The sequence below is a fragment of the Trichosurus vulpecula genome, chromosome 3, assembly GCF_011100635.1.
Source record: "Trichosurus vulpecula isolate mTriVul1 chromosome 3, mTriVul1.pri, whole genome shotgun sequence".
In the NCBI taxonomy this organism is placed as follows: Eukaryota; Metazoa; Chordata; class Mammalia; order Diprotodontia; family Phalangeridae; genus Trichosurus; species Trichosurus vulpecula.
In genome coordinates, this window is record NC_050575.1 from 309,220,553 (window position 1) to 309,241,102 (window position 20,550).

The 20,550-nt window shown below is 39.5% G+C and overlaps 1 protein-coding gene across 1 annotated transcript in view; it reads right to left on the minus strand.

Annotated features, from left to right (window-relative positions):
* Positions 1 to 20,550, minus strand: part of UNC5D (unc-5 netrin receptor D) — a 368,330-nt gene that overhangs the window by 96,483 nt on the left and 251,297 nt on the right. The window contains exons 8-9 of the mRNA XM_036750002.1: positions 15,290 to 15,322; positions 944 to 1,129 (exon numbers count right to left, since the gene is read on the minus strand). Coding sequence (XP_036605897.1) covers positions 944 to 1,129; positions 15,290 to 15,322 — 219 coding nt within the window. The remainder of the gene's footprint in view (positions 1 to 943; positions 1,130 to 15,289; positions 15,323 to 20,550) is intronic.

The following is a 20,550-nucleotide window of genomic DNA, read 5'->3' on the forward strand; positions in this document are numbered from 1 at the left end:
ACCTTTGTAGGGAGGAAGAAATAGAGTAAGCATATATGTATATATATGTGTGTACATGTACATATATATCTGTTTCATTCTCATCTGCCCCGTTAGTTCCAGCTTTGACTCATAGGAAAGAAAACAAATGGTCGTCTGCTTTGGATATGATTATTATTTTCTTTCTATAAAATTGATTGCCTTTTACCTACCAAAAAAAAAAGAAAAGAAAAGCCTGTTTTGCTGATTTAGAGATAGTTGAGAGTTGGTTATGATTGAGGATTCCACTTCCTGCAACAGGAAATGACCCATCACAAGACTTGTAAAGTCCACTGCTCACTGACTTAATGTAGCCTTAGAGGATTCTTTTATGGGAGTCTAGTCCTTGAGCTAATTTGAATATACTATGGGGATAGAGAACTGGATTTGTGATTTCATTGGCATAAGGAGCTCCCTGGGGCAGGAAATTGCTTTTTGGAATGCATGTTGATACCTTTATCTACAACTTAAAGCCTTAAAGAATTGCCTAGAGAACTGAAAGATTAAGTGAGTTTCTTTTCTCAAAGTCACCCAGCTAGTTTGTGTTAGCAACAGGATTTGAACCGGGATCTTTCTGACTTCAAAGCTAGTTCTCTATCCACTATACTATGCTGCCTCTAAATAAGCTATTTTGAAGCCAAAAATTGCAAACTGAAAAGTTAAAAAATTATTAAATTAGTCGTGACTCCTTATTTCTTCATTCTTGGCAGCAAGTTCCCAATTTTGCGTGCAAGGGCAGTGACAGAGGACACTGACACACGCTGCTAGAAGGAGCCTGGTCTCCTAGTAGGTGATGACAATTTGGAGGCCACTCTCAGGCCCAACAGCTACATTCACACCAGAGCAACAACATGATGCGAAGCTCTCATGAGAATATAGTCTATGGCTCTGAGGAGGACTTGTCAGGAAGGCCCCCATCGCTGACCTTGACGGACTGTTTTGAAGTTGAAGGTCTGGAAGCCACCTGTCAGTGCAGAGGAGTCAATGACGTCCACTCCATAGTCACTCTGGCTCCGTCTGTAGAGGGTTACTCCAATGACCAGAACTGCCACAGCAATGACTGCCGCTCCCAACCCCGAGTACAGAGCAATGTCGCTGGCATTTTCAAGGCCTGGAAGGAGAGAAAGAGGAGCACTCTATTGGTACATGTACAGAGAAGAGAATCCACAAAAAAAGGGAGGGGAAAAGGGGGCAGGGCTTCTGGATTCTGCTGATTGATGTAGATTATAGGTTGATGTGGATAACACCGGGAGGAGAAGGAAAAGCATAAGCTTACTTTGCTCAATTCAACAGCCCCCCTGACATGCTTAGGGTAAATCAAATAGCTATCAATGAAATCATATTTTATTTAAGGGAGAGCTTATTTGAAAAAAACACTCCACTGAATCCTTTTTTTGTGAAACAAAGAATCCCTTTGTAATGCAAATAGCAGTCCCCTTACTGTTTGGTTCTCTAAAGCTGTCATACCTGTGTGACCCTGGGCAAATCAATGCTGCTTAATGGACCTCAGTTTCCTCTTTGGTAAAATGAGAGTATTAGAGTAAATGATCAGATATCCCTTCCAGCTCTAAATGCTTTGATCCTAAAATATTCTTATGCTAAGTTTTCTTGTAGTAGAATAGGGAGGAGATGGGAAGGAAGGTCTGTGTACACACACACATCTATCTATCTATCTATCTATCCATCTATTGATCTATCAATCTATCTATTCTCACATGTATATGTATGTATGTATGTATGTACGTATGTACTCAATTAGTATGAAGGGGCCCAGGACATTTGCATCATAGCCATGGAGAGGAAGAAGATGTCATCTAGCATGTAAGTTAAGAGATGATATGATTTAGAACTAGACAACTTCTTAATAAGCACTGTCCAACCTTTCCATTTTATAAATGAAGAACTTATCTTCCAGAGGGGGAAGTGACCTGGTAAATGTCCAGATTTCCTAATTCCAAATCCAGTATTTGTTTTTCTTTTCTCTATCCCTTCCCCAGACCCTGCCTCCCCACAACACACACACACACACACACACACACACACACACACATACACACACACACACACACACACACACACACACACACACACACCAGGGATCCATAGAGTCTCCCTGTCTGTTGCTATGACTGTAACTACTGAGCTAGAAGATGAAACATCCATTCCCCCACTGTGCCAACAACCACTACCCTAAATCCTTCAGGCTTAGTAGGCCGTTGAAATTTGACCTCAGCTCACAAACTCTAACAATCACTTTTGTGCCAGAATCCTTCAGCTTGAGAGGATATTGAAGCTTTCAGCTCAAGGCACAACCATTGCCTTTATTTGAGAATACCAGCAAAGATATATATCTTTCAATGACTCAGAGGATCATAAATTTATAGCTGGAAGGAAACTTAAGGGGGTCATCCACTCTGACCCCCCTCAGACAAAACTATGTCCTGGAGGGTGAAGGACCTGCCCAAGGTCACACAAGTAGGAATTGGCAGAGCTGGAATACAAACCCAGGTAATCAACTCCAGATCAAATATGTTTCCACTGGGCCATGCAACCTTGTGGACACTGATATCACTGAGAAAATTATCAAAGGAGTTCCTGGCTTTAACTAGAGTTCATGGTTTGTTTTACAAGTGCAACCTGTGAAAAAGATTAGTTGAGATAATGTACTCCCTATCATCTCCTGGGGTAGAGGTCAGCTATTCACTAAAGCAAGCTAAAATCACAAGACTTTAAGTTGAAACTACAGGTATTTTGTTTCTTTCTCCCCTAACTGCCCCTCCCAAAAAAAGTGTAGACTCTCTCTGTCCTTTTGTTAGACCAGTTTCTTAGCCTTTTTTTTCTTTTGTGCCATGGGCCCTTCTCAGAATATTTTTTTAAAAAATTCATATTTGAAAGAAATGCTAAATTTCAGTTATAGCTTAGTGAAAATAAAGATACACATACTATATACATATACATATATATGCATATATATGTATATATATACTTGTATACACACACACACACAAACATATATTTGCCATTCAAATTCATAGACTCCCACATGAAAAGTATCCACAAGCACTTGGGATGTTCTTTGGTTCTACTCTAGACCAACTACCAATCTGTGTCCCATTTCTTAAGCAGATCCAAAATGGCCCCTGTAATCCAACATACCTGGTTTCATCTTACCCTGGACTTTTGTCTCTGAAAGTAGATGCAATCTTAGGTGGTATATGGAAATATGAGGAGGCAAGTGCCACCTAACTACATAATTAATCTTCTTACAGACTACTTAGTAAACAGACTTAATAGGGCCAAAAGTAATTACCATGTCACCCAAAGTCTGGCTTAGTGGATAAAATAAACCCATCATATATTTACCCTGTAATTGTATGCCACTTACTATGTATTTTACTGCACCCTAATATGGTACTTATGTTATCAAATGAGCAGCAGTTAGCACACAAGTAAAGTGAATTTATTTTAAACAAAGTCGGTGGACTGTAAAATAAGGTGTTACCAAATTAAGAATGAACGAGGAATTCGAGCAGAACCAGTTCTGTCATAAGGCAATAAACAGAAAAAAAAAGGGGGGGGACATTGTAGAATTTAACAAGGGTAGTCAAAGGGAACAGAAGTTATGAGGGCAGTGGCCTGTTTGGTGCTCTTCCCACCCAGAATAGCCTGGAAAGGTGAAGGTAGCAGTAAAGGGGGGTAGATGTGGGTCCCCTTCAGTCTTGTCAAAGTATAAGACTGAACAGTAAAGTAGTCTGAGGTAGTAACACACAGGAAACCTGGTCCATAGGTCCTAAAGTTAGAAGGCACCTTACTGAATATGTAGAGCAGAGGTGTCAAACATGGCCCCTGGCAGCCCATAATACTCCTGAGTATGGCCTGAACAAGATCAAAATGTAATTTGGGAATGTCTAACAAAATTAATGAAAAGATAATAAAACATAATGTTAATATATGATTTTCTAGGTCAACACATGGCTTACAGATATTGTTATTCATGGTTTGATGCCTCCTCCCTCCCCCATTTGTATTTGAGTTTGACACCACCGGTCTAGAGAAATTCCTTCATTTTACAGAAGAGGAAACCAAGGCCCAAAAAGAAGAGGTAAATGATTTTCTCAGTCACACAGGGAGGAAGAACCATGATCGGAACCTATGTCCTCTGATTAAAGATCCAAGACTTCATTCTTCCATGTTGCCCCTTGTTTATATAATCTAGTGCCCCAGAAATGTATTACAAGGTCATTCAGTGAGGTGGGTGAACAATTTCCCCCTGTTCTTTTTCTCTCTCCTTTGCTTCTCCCCCTCTTCCCAAAGCTATACTCTGTGGATGAGGAGGACAAGGACACAGGAAACAGAACACATTAGAAGCAGTGAACTGACTGAAAAACTGAGACATACTAAGCCAGGGGCTGAGGACTGATAAGGGCAATTCAATGGAAGCACATTTGTCAGATTCCCCCCACCCCCGCCCCTGTTCTGCCTTCCAAATCCTTGGGTACTGCTGACTCATGATGCCGACACCCTCTGAGGCTATATGCAGGGAGAACACAGCTGGGTCACAGCTGAAAGCATATTAACAACTAGCCCTGGTGAATGCAGCTGAGATGTATAAGAGGAAAATTCAAAAGGAGTTTCTGGCTTCCCAAGCATCAAGGCAGGATGAGCAAAAAAAGGAAGGATTATCAGAGTTAAATGGTGCTAGCTTGTTAGAGTTTGATACCACTGGCCAAGAGTGGACAGGGGTGGCTTTTCTCTTTGGCTATCTCTAATACCCCAAGTTTGTGTCCACTCTTTTCGTGCTTCCTTTACCCATTGTGGTCCACACTCTTCCTGGTCTAGACAAAAGCTACTCCTGACATTAAGGCACTGGACTAAATATGAAGAGTGAGATGCACATTTTGGACATGGTTAATGTGGGAATTTATTTTACTAGACTATGCATATGTGTTACAATGATTATTTTTTTCCTTTGTTTTTCTCTTGGAGGAGTGGGAAAAAGTGAAAATAAATGCTTGCTAATTTAAAAAAAACAAATATTAATGGTTTTTAAAGGGCAAAAATAAAAAATTTTACAAACTCATTTACTTCGAAGTTCAGGTGATTGGGGATAAGGATTGACATGCGAATTTTCATGGGATTATTTGCGTTTTATGAAGGAAAAAAAGATCATTTTGCTTATGGCATGACAATGCAGTCAGTTGGGAGGTAGTTTGGGGACAGAAACCCTGGAAATATATCTACATAGGCCACAGTTTGTTCCAAAGGCTGACCCTGCCACCATCTATCGAAGCTAGATGTCATAATATCAAGCCAAACTGAGTTTTTCACATAGCAATGATTCATTGCCTCATGATACTGTAATAATAGCTATCATTTACACGGCACTTGAATTTCGCACAGTGCTCCATTCCCAAACAATTCTGTGAGGGAGTTGCTATTACCATCACTCTTCTCGGCTGAGTGGGTCACCCAGCTACTGAGTGTCTGATGTGGGATTTGAACTTAAGTCTTCCTGCCTCCAAGTCTAGCTCTCTTATGTACTCACCCATCAGGTTGCTTTGAAAGAAAGAAGTTAATGAAACCTCAAGAATACATGATGTATGCAGGCAGCTAGGTGGCACAGTGGAGGGAGCTCTGGACCTGAGTTGAAATGTGACTTCGCATTCGTGGTAGTTATATGAGATTCCGTGCCGTCTTGGGGAGGGAGGGGGGAGGGAGGGAGAAAATCTGGAACTCAAAATTATGTAGAACCGTCTGTTGTAAACTAAAAATAAAAATAAATATGAAAAAAAAAGAAATGTGACTTCAGACACTTACTAGTTATGTGACCCTGGGCAAATCATTTGACCCTAATTGCCCCCGCCCCCAAATCCATGGTGTAAGGTGTGGTAGATTATAATCACACTTAATAAATTGTCTTCATGACTTTCTATGACCAACAAAGCATATGTCGACCGGTGACGTGTCTGGTGACAAGTTTCTCCCTATTTAACCAGGAATATATATTCCATCAGAGGGCCAGGAACAAGATTAGAGAAAATTGCTTACAAATATAACAATGATCATAATAGTCAAAAATAGAGTCATCTTGTTTGGAGCAGCTTTTGACGCTCCTTTAATGAGATGATGATGACTATGATGATGATGGTGGTGATGATGGTGATGGTGATGGTGATGATGATGATGATGATGATGATGATTTGGAACACCGAGCTTCAATATTTAAGAGTTATAAGGGATTTTGGTAGCCACCTAGTCAACACATGTAGGAAGGGAATCCCCACAATAGTATAATTGAGACGTGGTCACCCAGCCTACTTGAAAACCTCCAAGGAGGGTGAATCTGCCTGCATTAAAGAAAGCCTATTTCACTTTTGTATAGTTCTAATTTTTAGGAAGTTTTCCCTTATTACTGGACTAAATTTGCCTCCTTGAAGCTTCCACCCACTACTCCTGACTCTGCCCTGTGGGGCCGAGTAGAACCAATCTAATCACCCCTCCACAGGACAGCCTCTATAGAACAACACTTAAAGATAGTGTTCCCGTTTTTCCTCAGTTCCTCAAACAACCCTCAAATGATAGAAAAGTATTTAATAGAGGATCAATGTCTTCCTCTAATTACTGTAATCATCATATCCCTGAAGCTTCAGGTATCACAGGCAAAAAAAAAAGCCTGGGAGTCATGGCTGACCATTCTGCTACCCATAAATGTCCACAGGAAGCAAATATAATTTCCTTCTGCCTCCATTTCCCATGTATAAGATAATTTTTGATGGAACATCAGTGATTCTGCCAAATGTAATTACCATTTCGCCCAGAGTCTAGCATAGTGGATGACGTAAAAGAACCATATATTTACCCTGTAACTGCATACAACTTCTGGTTTTGTATGTATGGTACTTATGGATAGAACAATACTTAGCAAACAAGGAAATTTTATTTCACTAATGTTTAAATGAAATCAGTAACAAGAATAAGTAACCTTGCATGATGTTGGGTCTATATGTAGGAAAAGCCAACCAATAACAGAAAATTAAAGAAAAACACAATAACTGTGTGGTTATAAAAGCTGGTCACCTTTCTATTAGGGGCCCCATTTCCTTATATGAAAAAGAAAAGACTTTTTTTCCCAATTGTACAGAAAAAACTTCTATATTCAGTGTAGGTTGAAACCTTCTTTTCCTCATCCTTGATATCTGAGATGGTTATGGCATATATTCAGAGGAGAATCATTGAGAGAATTGGAGATTTGGCACCTAGTACCTATGAGGAGAATCTGATGTTATTAATCTAGTGGGAGAAAAGTATGACCTACTAATTATCTCCAAATGCAGGCAATGCAAAGTAGTGGAAAAAGAACCTGGTCCAGAAAAAACTAGATTTAAATCATGGCTAATAGGATCACATATTTATAGCTGGAAGAAACCATGGAGACTAAACTAGTCTGAACATCTCATTTTACAGATGAGAAAGAAAGGCACACAGAGGCAAGGTGACCTGTCCAAGGTCACTGAGGTAGTAAGTAGCAGAGGTAGAATTCAAACCCAGGTCCTGCTACTCCACCTCCAGCAGTCTTTCTGCTATATATGTTGATATCTGTGTGACCCTGGTAGCTCATTCACACAAACCCCTGCCCTGGGCTTCTTACTTTCCTGGCTGGCCTCAGTTTCCTGAGATGAGCATATTAGACTAAATCTCTCAAGCACCAAACAATTCTAAATTTTAGGACACCATAAAGGTTTACTATGCAGAAGACTGGAAGCCCATATTTGAGGGTGATAGTGATGATAATGTCAAAGATATGGGTAAAAGATGATAAGCATGGAAATGGGGATTTCAAACGAGGACCTTAAAGAAAGAATATGGCCTTTCACTATTAGTGGTGGATGGTTTCTACTCTGGTTAAATATAATAAATATCTTTTCCTTTTTGTTTTTGGAGGGAGGAAGGCAGGGCAATTGGGGTTAAGTGACTTGCCCAAGGTCACACAGCTAGTAAGTGTGTCAAGTGTCTGAGGTTGCATTTGAACTCAGGTCCTTCTGACTCCAGGGCTGGTGCTCTACTCACTGCACCACCTAGCTGCCCCTAATAAATATCTTTTCTTCTGTGAACATTATTAAAACTTGAATTCCATTACTAAGGGAAAGTTTTACATCTCGTATTTGGAAAGTAGGGGAAAAAATAGGGTTGACCTCTAAGGGTTTGGGCTAAATCAGATGTACTTATCACTGTGGAAAGGGGAACGAGGACACAGCATATGGTGTTGAGTTATTTTTACTGGGTGAATTCCTGAAGAGGAGAAGATTCAAGAGCAGAAGCTTTTCTTTGGCAAGCCATACTGTCTTTGTCTTTGAGGAGTGCCACGTATCCAAGGGGGAGGTTGGGAGCAAATGATCTCTAGTCTAATAGGTGTGCCATGAAGGAACTTTACTTTTAATTTTTAGGAATCTGGAATTAAGTCTCAAAGCTAAAGGAGGAAGGGGAATGGGAAGTACTTCTGTAAAAAAGCAAGTGACCTAAATATAGAGAAGAAAAGAGAGATTTAGTGGCAAGAGGAATAATAACAAAAGCAATGACAATAATATAATAGCACTTTAAGTTTGGCAGAGTGCTTCACAAAAATTTTCTCAGTTCATCTTCACAACAATGATCAGATGTGCTATTATCATGCCACCTTCTTAGATGTTAAGAAACTGAGGTTAAATGATTTGTCCAGGGTCATGTAGTTAGTAAATGTTTGAGGCAGGATTTGAACACAGGTCTTCTTGACTCCGTGTCCCAAGCTCTATTTGCTACATCACCTAGCTTCCGGATTTGGAGTAAAGAGGAGGATCCTGTTTCAAATCCCTGTCTCTGCTGTTTACAACTTGTGTGTAAATCAGGCAAACTCCTTCACTTCTCAGGGCCCAAATTTGATAGGATTATAGATTTAGAGTTGAAATGGATCCAAGAGACCATCTAATCTAGTCATCTTTTTTTTAAACATATAAATAAACAGAGGTATAGGTAGATTAAGTGATTTATCCAGGGTTATGTGGAGAATGAAAGTCAGATGAGAGATTTGAACCCAGGTTCTCTAACTCACTAGCCAGAGCACTTTCCACTGCACTTTCTCACCCATTCAATAAAGAAGTTGTACTAGATAAGGTCCCTTCTGACTCACCATCACGACCTCTAATGGCTACTTCCACTTCCCAAATTCTACACCATTGTATTGACACATAGGACAACTTCCTCTGCCACAAAACAATATCATGCAGCAGAAAGAATGTTGATCTTCAAGTCAGAAGGTCTGTGTTTAAATTCTGCTCTGAACAACTTTTTTTTTTTTGTTTTTGCCAATTGATTTAATCTCTCTGGACCTTAAATTCCTGAGGTGTAAAATGATCTCTAAGGAACACTGGCACTATATCTAGGACCCTAGGTTCATATTCAGTTATTCTCAGTGATCATTATTACCTTCTAAAGACTGAACAAACAACAAACTTTGTTCCATTTCTTTTGCCCTTCACTATTTACTTTTTATCCATATTCCAAATTTAGGGACAATTTAGAATGTAAAAGATACAAAAATGCCACCTATTGCTTCAAATATGCTTCTAATCATGCTGTAAAACTTCAAACGTCTTTCTGTGTACAGAGAATCCTTAGGAGCGTCCTTCAGAAATTCAGTCTTCTCTCCTATCTCTCCCAACATATACAAAGAGCTTGGTTACTGCACTTCCCCCTGGCCCCCCATCCCCAAAGCAAAGATGATTCGTGGGTGGTTGAAAGAAGCAGTGAGGTAACTCAGGTATCTACATGATAAATATTCATTAAAGGAGGTGGAGGAAGAAAGCCAATAAGACAAGAACAGCCAGCTATCATCCCAGAGATGAAGGGAAGAAGGTAGCTCAGTCAGTGGTAGTTGGGACAAAAGCCATTTGCCAGAAGCAGAAACACTTTGTAAGAGAGGGTTTAGACCAAAATGCTGCATATTGTGCCTGAGAATGCTATAACTGAGTTATCTTTATGTGTACTTCTGATTTTTTTCACCAATTAATTCATTCATGTCATTCTTCCTGCAGTTAGCTGTTTTGAAAAAAATAATTGAGCTGGTTAGTGAAGAGATGACTGGCTTCTGTCACCCAGGTGACACCGGACCCTTTAAGGAGCTAGCAGGATGCCCTACTGTGCAGAGCTTGTCTGATGAACTCCCTATGTACTTCCAGTTTCAACAGGGGTTTGTCATTGGATTTGTGTGTGTCAAAAGGGTCATTCATCACACTGGGCCCTGTTATATAATAAAAAGCCCTTCCCTTAGGGGAGAGGGAGCTGAATTGAAGTAAGGATGCATGTTGCTGAGTTATTTTACGCAGTGAATGTGAACAGTTTTCTTCCCTAGGGTGATTCCTCTAAACAGGCCAATACCCAGGAGCACACACAGTCCTCGGGGAGCCACGCTTCTTATGACTCAGAAGAGGTTCAACCTCTGTAAAAAGTCATTTCTTAGCCCGGCTCCAGGGGTGAGTACCGTCTGCCATTCCAAACCAGCCATATTTTACTGCACCTCCTGACATTGTTACACAACATTTATTGAAAGCACATTTGATGGTAATGAAGTTTCTATTAACTATGATTAAATCTCATAAAGCACCTGAAGATAATTTAAGATGTGCAGAGGCAGAAAATGAAACATTCGGTTTAGTACATTAGGAAACGTAATTGATTAAATTATCTCATTTACAATAAGTGCTTTCATGAGCTACGCAGTGCACATATTTCCCCCAGTTTGTCATTACAGTTTGCTCACAGATCGCTTAAGACTTTACTTTTCTTTTTTAGACTTTCTATCAAATTGACACTGGGCCCTCCTCTATACTCCCGGGTGCTCATTGTACAAGATTCTGACGGATGCTTCCTGTCTGTTAGGGCTTTTAGAGGATCGTGTGTTTGGCTATTTATAGGAACAGGTTGTTTCTCAATTATCTTCATAATTGACTTTGATTTTGCATCAGTGATAATTCACAGCGTCTGAAGCCAAGCCCCGCTTCTACAAAGTGGCCATGGACCGGTACTCAACCTACTGCAGCTTCAAGAATCCTGCTGGATCCCTTGAGGAGCCTTTTGCAGTCACATCATTTCTGTGCAGGTTTTATTTTTAGAAAATCACAAATTAAAATAGTTTAAATGCCCCTGTTGCAATATCCAGCAATTAAGCATGATGCTCGAGAGCGAGAACCCCAAGCGGAAACTAATTCAGCGGTCTCCAAGGACTAGGAGTAGTTACTGTGGGGTTTGCAGCTAGGAGTACCGATGTAACCAAATTAGAATGGCACAGGACACACAACCTAAGCATGAAATCATTTTAAAAAACAAAACAAACACATTCCCTAAGTAACTCTCATGTTGGCTTCTGCATCGATGCTCATGATGTTTAATGTGCACCACACCTGCAGCAGCAGATGGCATCTACACTGTGCCCAGCAGGAGGCGAGCTGCCCCTTGTTCTGATGTTTGAGCAGTATGGATCGAAGCCTTGTAGCAGGGTCAAATCCTCACACTCCTCACACACAAACGAAGGAACAAAACAGATGGCCTTTAGGGGAAACAAAAAACAAAAACAAAAAACAAAACAAAACCCAGAACAACCTTATCTTATCGCAACATCTCAAAATTAAATTTATGTATGTGTGACCTTGGGGAAGCCACTTCCATTCTCCAGCCTTAATTTCTACCCCTCTAAAATGACAGGGTTGGACCAGCTGAGTACTGAGGCCCCTTCTAGTTCTAAATTTATGACCCTCTATTAAGTATCCACCAAAATTTGGTTTTCCCAAGGGAAGTATTTGGTTACATCTGTCTTCTAGGAAGTACTCCCTAAGGAGTAATATCTTTAGGACATACTGTAATGGAAAGAATATTGGACTTAGAGACTGGAGACCTCGGCATAATCCCACTTGTGACACTCTCTGGGTAACACTGAGCAAGTTTACATATGTTCTCTGGGACTCAGTGTCCTCATCAGTAAAATGAAGGACTTGGAAGAAATGCTGAATAGATTTCTTCCACACTCAATAATCTCATTTTTTTATAAATGTAATGGATATACTAGGCCAACATCAAGCAATAAAGGAAAGTAAGGAAAGGCTTTCTCTGGCCTGCTTCCACCTGTCCACTCTCAGCATCCCTCTCATCTCTCCCAGAGGTCACCCTCTCCACTTCACCCCAAGGTCTATCTCATATCTGTGGACCCACAGATTTTTTGAGAAGAGGATTGTTGATATAAACTGATAAGGAGGCATTTACATTCTTTCAGAGCTCTCTTGAAGACTGCAAATAATTAGAAAGTTCAAAGAAACAAAAATCTCTAATGCCGAGATTTCAGGCCATGAAGGAAGGCATTACTGGGCAATTTATGCTTTCTTTCTGCTCTTTCAATTAAATCGGACAGAGAGGAACCATCCCTATCGTGTCTAGTTCCACCTAAAGTCGAAGTATGCAGCAGTCTAAGATACAGTGCTATTTCTATTCTTCTTTGAGTTCAGTTTAATTGCAGTCAAAACTATGGGTACTATTTTCCTACCATACTTGCTAATAATAATGATACTAACAAGAACGATTATTCATATCTATTAATATACTTAATGTTTTCAAAATCACTAGCCAACATCCCAGTATGGTAGATAGTATGATAATTATTCCTATTTTATAGATTAGCATACTGATGCTGATGGATGTCAAATACCATCTATCTCTATACCATGTTGCCTACATTCTTACCATCAACCTTTTCTCTCCCTCCCACCTTCCCCAAGGTGGCACAGTGAGTAGAGCACTGGCCCTGGAGTCAGGAAGACCTGAGTTCAAATCTGGCCTCAGACACTTGACACACTTACTAGCTGTGTGACCTTGGGCAAGTCACTTAACCCCAATTGCCCTGCCTTCCCCCCTCAAAAAAAAAAAAGAACTCCTTACCTGTTGCCAGGCTCTCATAGGCAAACTTCCACTTTGTCTTTCCAGAAACCAGGTCTCAATGTCACTTCTTGGCTGTCTCCTCACTATATTTCCAACAATCTGACCATCAGCATCATCCTTCACCTCCACCCCTACCGCAACCCTGCCCCAAATGTGGACCTACCACTTGGGTTTCCTGTTTCTGAAATGGAAGTTTTCAACTGACCTAGATTAGGATTGGACTGATTGTACTTCCCAGCCATATCCAGACCACACACATATCCTCACCTCCCACCCACCCATTGTCTTTCTGCATTTAAATGCAAACTCCTTAGGGATGGCTTACCAGTCTTTTTATCTTTGGTGTTTGTACATAGTTTTAAATAATTGTTCTATCTAACTAGATAAATTACTTATCTTGGGTAACACAGCCAGTGTCTAAGCTAGGATTCAAATTCAAGACTTTTGATTCCACAGCTGGTATTCTTGTACTTGTTCTTACTCCTTTCTTCCTCCAGCAAACCCTAGGACTTGGTTCTCTGACAGCACCTCTCTATCTGAATGTAGCTTCCAAACTACCACCACAACAGGAGATTTTTTTTCCTCCTTCTTGGAAATAGCACACAACTCATCTTTTTTAGGTGTTTTTCAGGATTTTACTATTAAACACTAAAAAATACAAAGGAGTGGGTTGGAAGGAAGGCAAATAACCATAAAGAGAAAATTTATAGATTTATAAAAGTCTCATCAGTCAAGCCTGCTCCTCCATACATATGTACCAAGAACTAAGGTTCAATCTTTCATCGTCTCCTACTTTCTTCACTGAGACCTTTCTCTTAAATCTTACTTCTGAATCTGCAGGCCCATACCAATGTTTAATGAACTATAGGTTACACCTCGGGTTTCTAGCTAATGTCATTTCAACTTGGAAAGTTTTGTAAATGTCTCAACACACAAAGAATCTATTTTCATGACTCTTGTCCCAAGCACAAAACACACCTTTCTTACCTCTCCCTAATCCTGCAGAGAAAATTCTTCTCCTATGTTTCTGTCATGTCAGGATTATACAGTAACTTCCCTCTCCTAGACTTATTTCCCATGGTACTTTTGAAAGTCCTGTCCTCCCTCTTTCCCTGTCTCCATTGATGAGAAAGCCCATATCAGAACTGGCCTCGAAAGATGTCTTTTTCAGGACTTTAGCCTGCAAGAAACATGCATTCATCTTCCCTTTCTCAACTGAAGATCCTGTGTTCTGCCCCATACAGACCTCTTCTGTTACTTTGACCCATGCTTTCTGTTCTAACTGGTTAGCCTAAAGCAGATTCCATAGATGTATTTCAGTAGCTTGTTTTATGAAGAAATAATTTCCTTCACTTATTGCTTTAAACTTAGGATCAAGATACCCAGGTTCAATCCTCTCATTTTACCCTCTGCAGATCATGTGGTTTGGTATCCCAAAGCTAGGTGTTTGTGATCCCTTCTCCTTGCCTCAGTATCCCCCATGATGTTCCCAATACTGTATCTCTTCCAAGGCCTCTGGTACATTGAGACAACTGGTATACCCTTGGCCCAACAAAAGCGGATACCTGCTCCTAAACCAGATGAATGTCCAATTCCCCCTTTTCCTCTCAGATGGCTGAATTCATGTTTTCTTATCCAGGGAAATCAGTGACAAAAATCTAGTCACATAATGATAACATTTTGTCAAAATCAGGGAATGACTACATCAGGTCAAGTTACACTGATACTATCATAATTCCTCCCCTCCCCTCCATGAGGAAGCAAGTCTGTGAAATAGGATCTCAGGACATTACAGCATCTCTAAGATTGTTAGAGTACAATCTTTTCTCTTGCTACAGAGGGAGGGACCCCTTTACCCATTTATCAGGGATAAACTGAGAAGCCAGACTTCAGCCACACTTCTGGGGCTCTTCCTCCTTTCCCACTTCATCTTAACGAAATGAAAGGCTTGTGATCTGTCAGTTGCATGAGACTGTTTTTATGAAAATCCTCCACCAAATATTTGTTAATTTCAGAGCTACAAGTCAGAGATACAAGCAACGAGAATCCCAGGTGGCGTCTGACAAGAAATAGATTTTGAAGTAGCTAGAAGCAGGGAGAAGGATTTACTTTTATCATTGCAGGGTGGGGGTGGGGTGAGAGCGAGGAGAGTGTCTTTATTTTCAATTTAAAACCACCAATATGCAAGAGCAAGTCACATAGGGCCCTATGCCTTTCATACAACCTTCAATTTTGCTCATCTCCTAAACAAATAACAACAGTGAGGCAGCAAATATGAGAATAAATTATATTCACAAGAAGAAAAACAACTTACTTTGGGGTTTTATTTCATGAAGAGGTTTTTTATCTAAAGGAAAGAAAGAGAGAGAAAGAAAGTTGCACTTAATAAATTTACATCGAGCAGATATATTTCCTATATCACTTCTGTCTAACTCTATAAATGAAACATTTTCTCCTTGTTTGCAGAAAATGTGAATTATGTTGTTCATGGTTTTCTTTTTCTTATCTTAAATTTTTTTTCATTTTTTCCTCTTCCAAAATTTCTTTCTGGGCAATTCATTTGCTTGCTCTACTCCCATTTCCCAACCCCAACTTCATCCCCAGGAATACTGGGGTTTCTCTGTTATATTTTTGAATGTTCACCAGTCTGCTACTAGCAGTGGGCTTGCTGATTTTTACATTCAGTGAGATAGCTATCTGCTCAGGTAAAGGATATCATTTCCCTCTACATGGTGATATAAGTAAGGAGCAATGAATAAATATTTAAAGGAATCCTGCCGTGGTCTGTAATAATCACTAAGAGGAAAAAATCTACTTCAAAATCATGCACACATATAAATTGTTGGAGCAAACAGGTGTGCATATATTTGAATTTTGATTTTGTTTTTATTTAGTTTTTAAAGAAATTCCTCCCATTTTATATCCCCAATATCCATTACTTGTCAATATCTATATTGTCTCTCTCAGTAGGAAATGGTATCATCTCACGAACACTTCTGAACATGATGCTCTATCCAAGAGTTAGGGTGAAACAAAGGTACTTTCATTTGGCATGGCAGTGGTGCTATAGTGCATAGAGTGCAGGGCCTGAAGTCAGGAAGACACATCTTCCTGAGTTCAAATCTAGCCTCAGATACTTACTAGCTGTGTGATCCTGGGACCTGCTTGCCTCAGTTTCCTCAGCTGCCAAATGAGTTGGAGAAAGAAATGGCAAAATACTACAGTATCTTTGCCAAGAAAATCCCAAAGAGTCACAAAGAGTCAGATGTGACTGAAACAACTGAACAACAACAGCTGTCATTTGGTATTATACTTGGGACATGCTAGCTAGAACACAGGCTAAATTCAATTCTCAAACTCTTTATCCTGCCCCTAAATCATTTTACAGCTCTTAAAAGCATGAAAGAACTATTTCAACACACAAAGAAACAAATATTAATTAAACACCTCCCAGATCCAAAAGAAGCACTGTGGTATAGAATAGTGGATAGAGAAGCAGCCTCAGAAGCAGGAAGACCCATGTTCAACTCTGGACTCCAACTCCTATTGGCTGTGTGACTATGGAAGTCTCACATAACCTTCTGGTGTTTCAGGACTAGGACCTATACCACCTTCTGTGGTATAAGGAGTTTCTTCCTCCTAGGAATTCTCTATACCAATGAGATGATAGTTTGGTCCCTATCCTACTGGGAGAGGAGGGAGTAGGAGAAAGGTACAGCTCCTACCTGTAGTCAGCTTATAATTTAATATAATTGGCTACCCCAGAAGATTAATATTAAATGGGGAAACTCCATTTAACTTTTTTTTTAAAGAAACATTAATCACAATAAATGACTTACTGTCCTTTGAACTTTTGCCTAGTTGCTTAGCCTATGAGAATAATTATTTCTCCCCATACTCTCATCCCCACCTAATTCAAGACTATCTCTTCATACATCTCCTTGACCCATTGTGCCCTATGGAAGCCCTACTTCTTTGTTAATCATTGTTCTTCCATCCTAGACTTCTTCATCTCATACTCTTTCCATCTTCTGATACTCATGTCAATCTGGCTTTCTCTGGAAGACTCCATATCCCAGGTCATCCTTCCCACTACTAAATTCTCTTATTCACTATTATTTTCTGCCTCTAGACTTATAAAGCCCAAAGGAGATTAGAACCAGTGGGTGGAAGTTACAGGGAAGAAAATTTCTGCTCAATATAAAGGAAAAAAAGAAACTTCCTAGCAATTTAGAACTATCCAATAAATTCAATAAGCTGTGATGTGAGACAGTGAGTTCAACATAATTGAGCATATTTGAAAAAGAGGGTAGAGTAATACATGTCTGAGAAGTTGCAGAAAGGATACCTGAAATTGTGGAAGGTTCCATCTCTGATAGCCTATGCATGTACCTAGTCTAATTTGTAACGTGTCTATCTCACAGTCCCTATTTAGAGCCAGCATAATCAGATCTTAGAGGCAATTGTCAAATTTTTAGTGTGAAGATTTATTTACACCTCAGAAATCTGAAAAAGTTATAAATCAGAGTTCGGTTTATTTTTTTATTGATTTTCTAGACATAAGAAAGTGATGGATAAAATGCCAAAAATGCTGCTTAAACTTAAAAGTGTGTCATATGTGTGTGTTTTTTTCTTCTGGAGAACCAGTTGTTAAATATTTACTAGCATACCCTTATCTGCAAGGGACCTTGGAGATCATCTGTCCCAACCCTTTAATGTGTAGAGGAAAAAAAAATGAGACAGGTGACTCATCCAAGGTCACAAAGTGTGAATGATTAAGTCAGTATTTCAATCCAAGTGCTGTTGCTATTATTTACTTTTTTTTTCAGTGATTTCTTTTCCCTTAGACCCTGTGATATTAGACTATCAAGGTGGAGTTTACTCCTAACTTCAAAGAGCTCCACAATAGTACAGGGACCTTGAAAGGTCACCTTAGGTAGCTACCTCCCTCCCTTTGCCTGAAGATAAGGCTCATGGGACAAGACCCTGTCATTTTGGATTAAGTTTTATAAAGAGACAAGCATGGCCCTGGACACATGTGGGAGTTTCATAAATTTTGTTTGACTGAATGACTACTGCTAGAGAGATATGAACATTTATCTTTTAAGACCTCCAGGGAAGGAGATCCTACATGATAATCCATCCCCGCCTTTAATAATTCTTTTGTTGGGAAGTCCTTCATACATTCAAAGTGTATTGATATTTGTGATAAATAAAGACCAAGGATTTTTGGTTGTTGCCTGTTATTTTTTTCCCCAAACACTATCCTTTATACAATAGACCTAGGTAAAGTCTGATGCCCTAAGCCACAGAAGCTTCCTGGGGAGAGAGCTCCCTCCAAAAATTGAGCAGTACCAGTCTTCACCATTCCAAAAATATATGTATTTTTTTTCTTTTTGACATGGTGAAAATTTGTTTTGTTTGACTATACATGTCTGTAATAATGGTTTTGTTTTTCTTTTGTTCTCAATTGTGGGTTGAAGAGACAGAAGAAGGATTTTTGATGATTAAAACAATAAAAATTAATTTAAAATAATTTAAATTCATTAGAAAAATAAGAAGAATCTATCACATCCAAAGAAATGAACAAAACACTGGAGATATAAAAATGAAATGTGATGCATATTCTTTGCCCTCAGATAAGCTTGTCTTCTGAGAGACAGAGATAGGAACAGAGAAAGATAGAGACAAAGAGATACCCAAAAAAAGTGACAGAGACCGAGAAATGACATACACAAAGAAAGATTTAAAAAGCAATATATGATAGGCAAAAGGAGAGGTCTAGGCAAAATGCTATGAGAACTTAGAGGAGAGTAGATCACTTTCATCCAGGATTGGTCAGGGGAGGCTTTACAGAAGAAGTGATGTCTGAAATGGGCCTTAAAAGAAGGGAGGAAATTGAATAGATGAAGTTGAGGACAAGGACGGTGATCTCTTCCAGCCATGGGGAATGGCATAAGCAAAGGAATGGAGACAAGAGAGGGCAGGAAAACAGACCCAGAAAGAGGTTCAATGGCTGAAAAATCAACATGTAAAGGGAAATACTGTGAGACAAGATAGGGGATTTGAAAGCAGATTTTGAAGGACACTGAATACTAGCTTCCAATCAGTAGGTCAATATCAGTTGAGGTGATAATATGAGCCACTGGATTTTTTTTTTAGGATAGTCAATCAGTCAATATTTATTACATACTTGCTATGTGCCAGGCAATGTGTTAAGCATGGGGAGATAAAAGTAAAAGGCAGTTCTTGCCTTCAAGGAGCTTCCAATCTAACAGGGAAGACAACATACAAACAACTATATACAAACAACTTGTATACAGAATGAAGAGGGAACAATCAACAGAGGGAAAGCCAAGCTAGCAGTGAATTAAGATTTCTCAGGAAGCAATGCAAAAGATATGTAAATCAGCTATAGGAAGACAACTGGCTATTAGGATATTCAAAGCAAGATGAGGGCTTAAACTAGAATGATCATAGGGACAGAAACCTGAAGCCAAATATGAGAGATGTTATAAAAGCAGAATTAGTGGGATTTGACAACTGGTTGGATGTATTGGGTGAGGAGAAGAGAAGAGTCTATTCCAAGGTTATAAGCCTGGGAACCTACTTGGAGGATGGTGGGACCATTATCAAATAAAGAGAAGTCATGTCAAAGGCCAAGATTTGTCTTCAACCTCTTCTTCTCCTTAGGGGTTTTCTTCTTACTGCAGTCTAAATTTCAGTTATCTCTAAACCCCAACCTGAGGATCCTGACCTTCTTGGTCCCTTTTCCTTCTTGAATCTCTCATTCCAGACACCAACCATACCCTGCTCATTTCCTTCCAACTCTCACCCCCTCCCTTTGGCTGATACTACCATATATCTTAGCACTCAATTCTAACGCCTGTTTCCTCTTTCCCTTCTTGACCCTTGCTGCCTCATGCTCTATGTCACAAGAATAGACATTTTTTCATAAGGCAAATGAATAATATTCAAACAAATCAGAAGTCAGGCTAAGGGTAAATAAAAAGTACTTATTAAATAAAATTGAATAGTGTAGACTGGTATCCAAAGTTACTAAACTTAAAATTCCACAGTGATGTCTCAGCTCCTTGATTACCTAAGCCTTTAGTATATTCCTGGCAGTACACTGCTTCTCATTTTGGTCTGAACATAAGGATGGAATTTTCTTTAACCAACCCTACTTCAAACTGTGACTGACCTACCTGGGTATACTCTGGATTCAGCTTAAATATTTATTCCACAATCCTAGGTTCACTCTCAGCAAATTGGCAACTCTTCTGATTACTAGTGGAGTTTTAGTGTTCCATTTACACTTCTACTTAATCTCTAGCTAACCTGGGATCTTTCATCATTCTGCTCTAAGGGAGAAGAAATAGGTAATGGGTAAAATAACAGTTCATCCTCATCACCCAGAAAGAAAAAGACTAATTTATTCCAATACCCAACAAACCTCCAAACTCATGGAAAATATGCGATTGTCCTCTTATTTCCTTCAACAAAATTTATGCATATGTTGTTTTTTTTAACCATATCTGTGACTTCATTGGTATAAGGAGGTCTCCAGTGAAG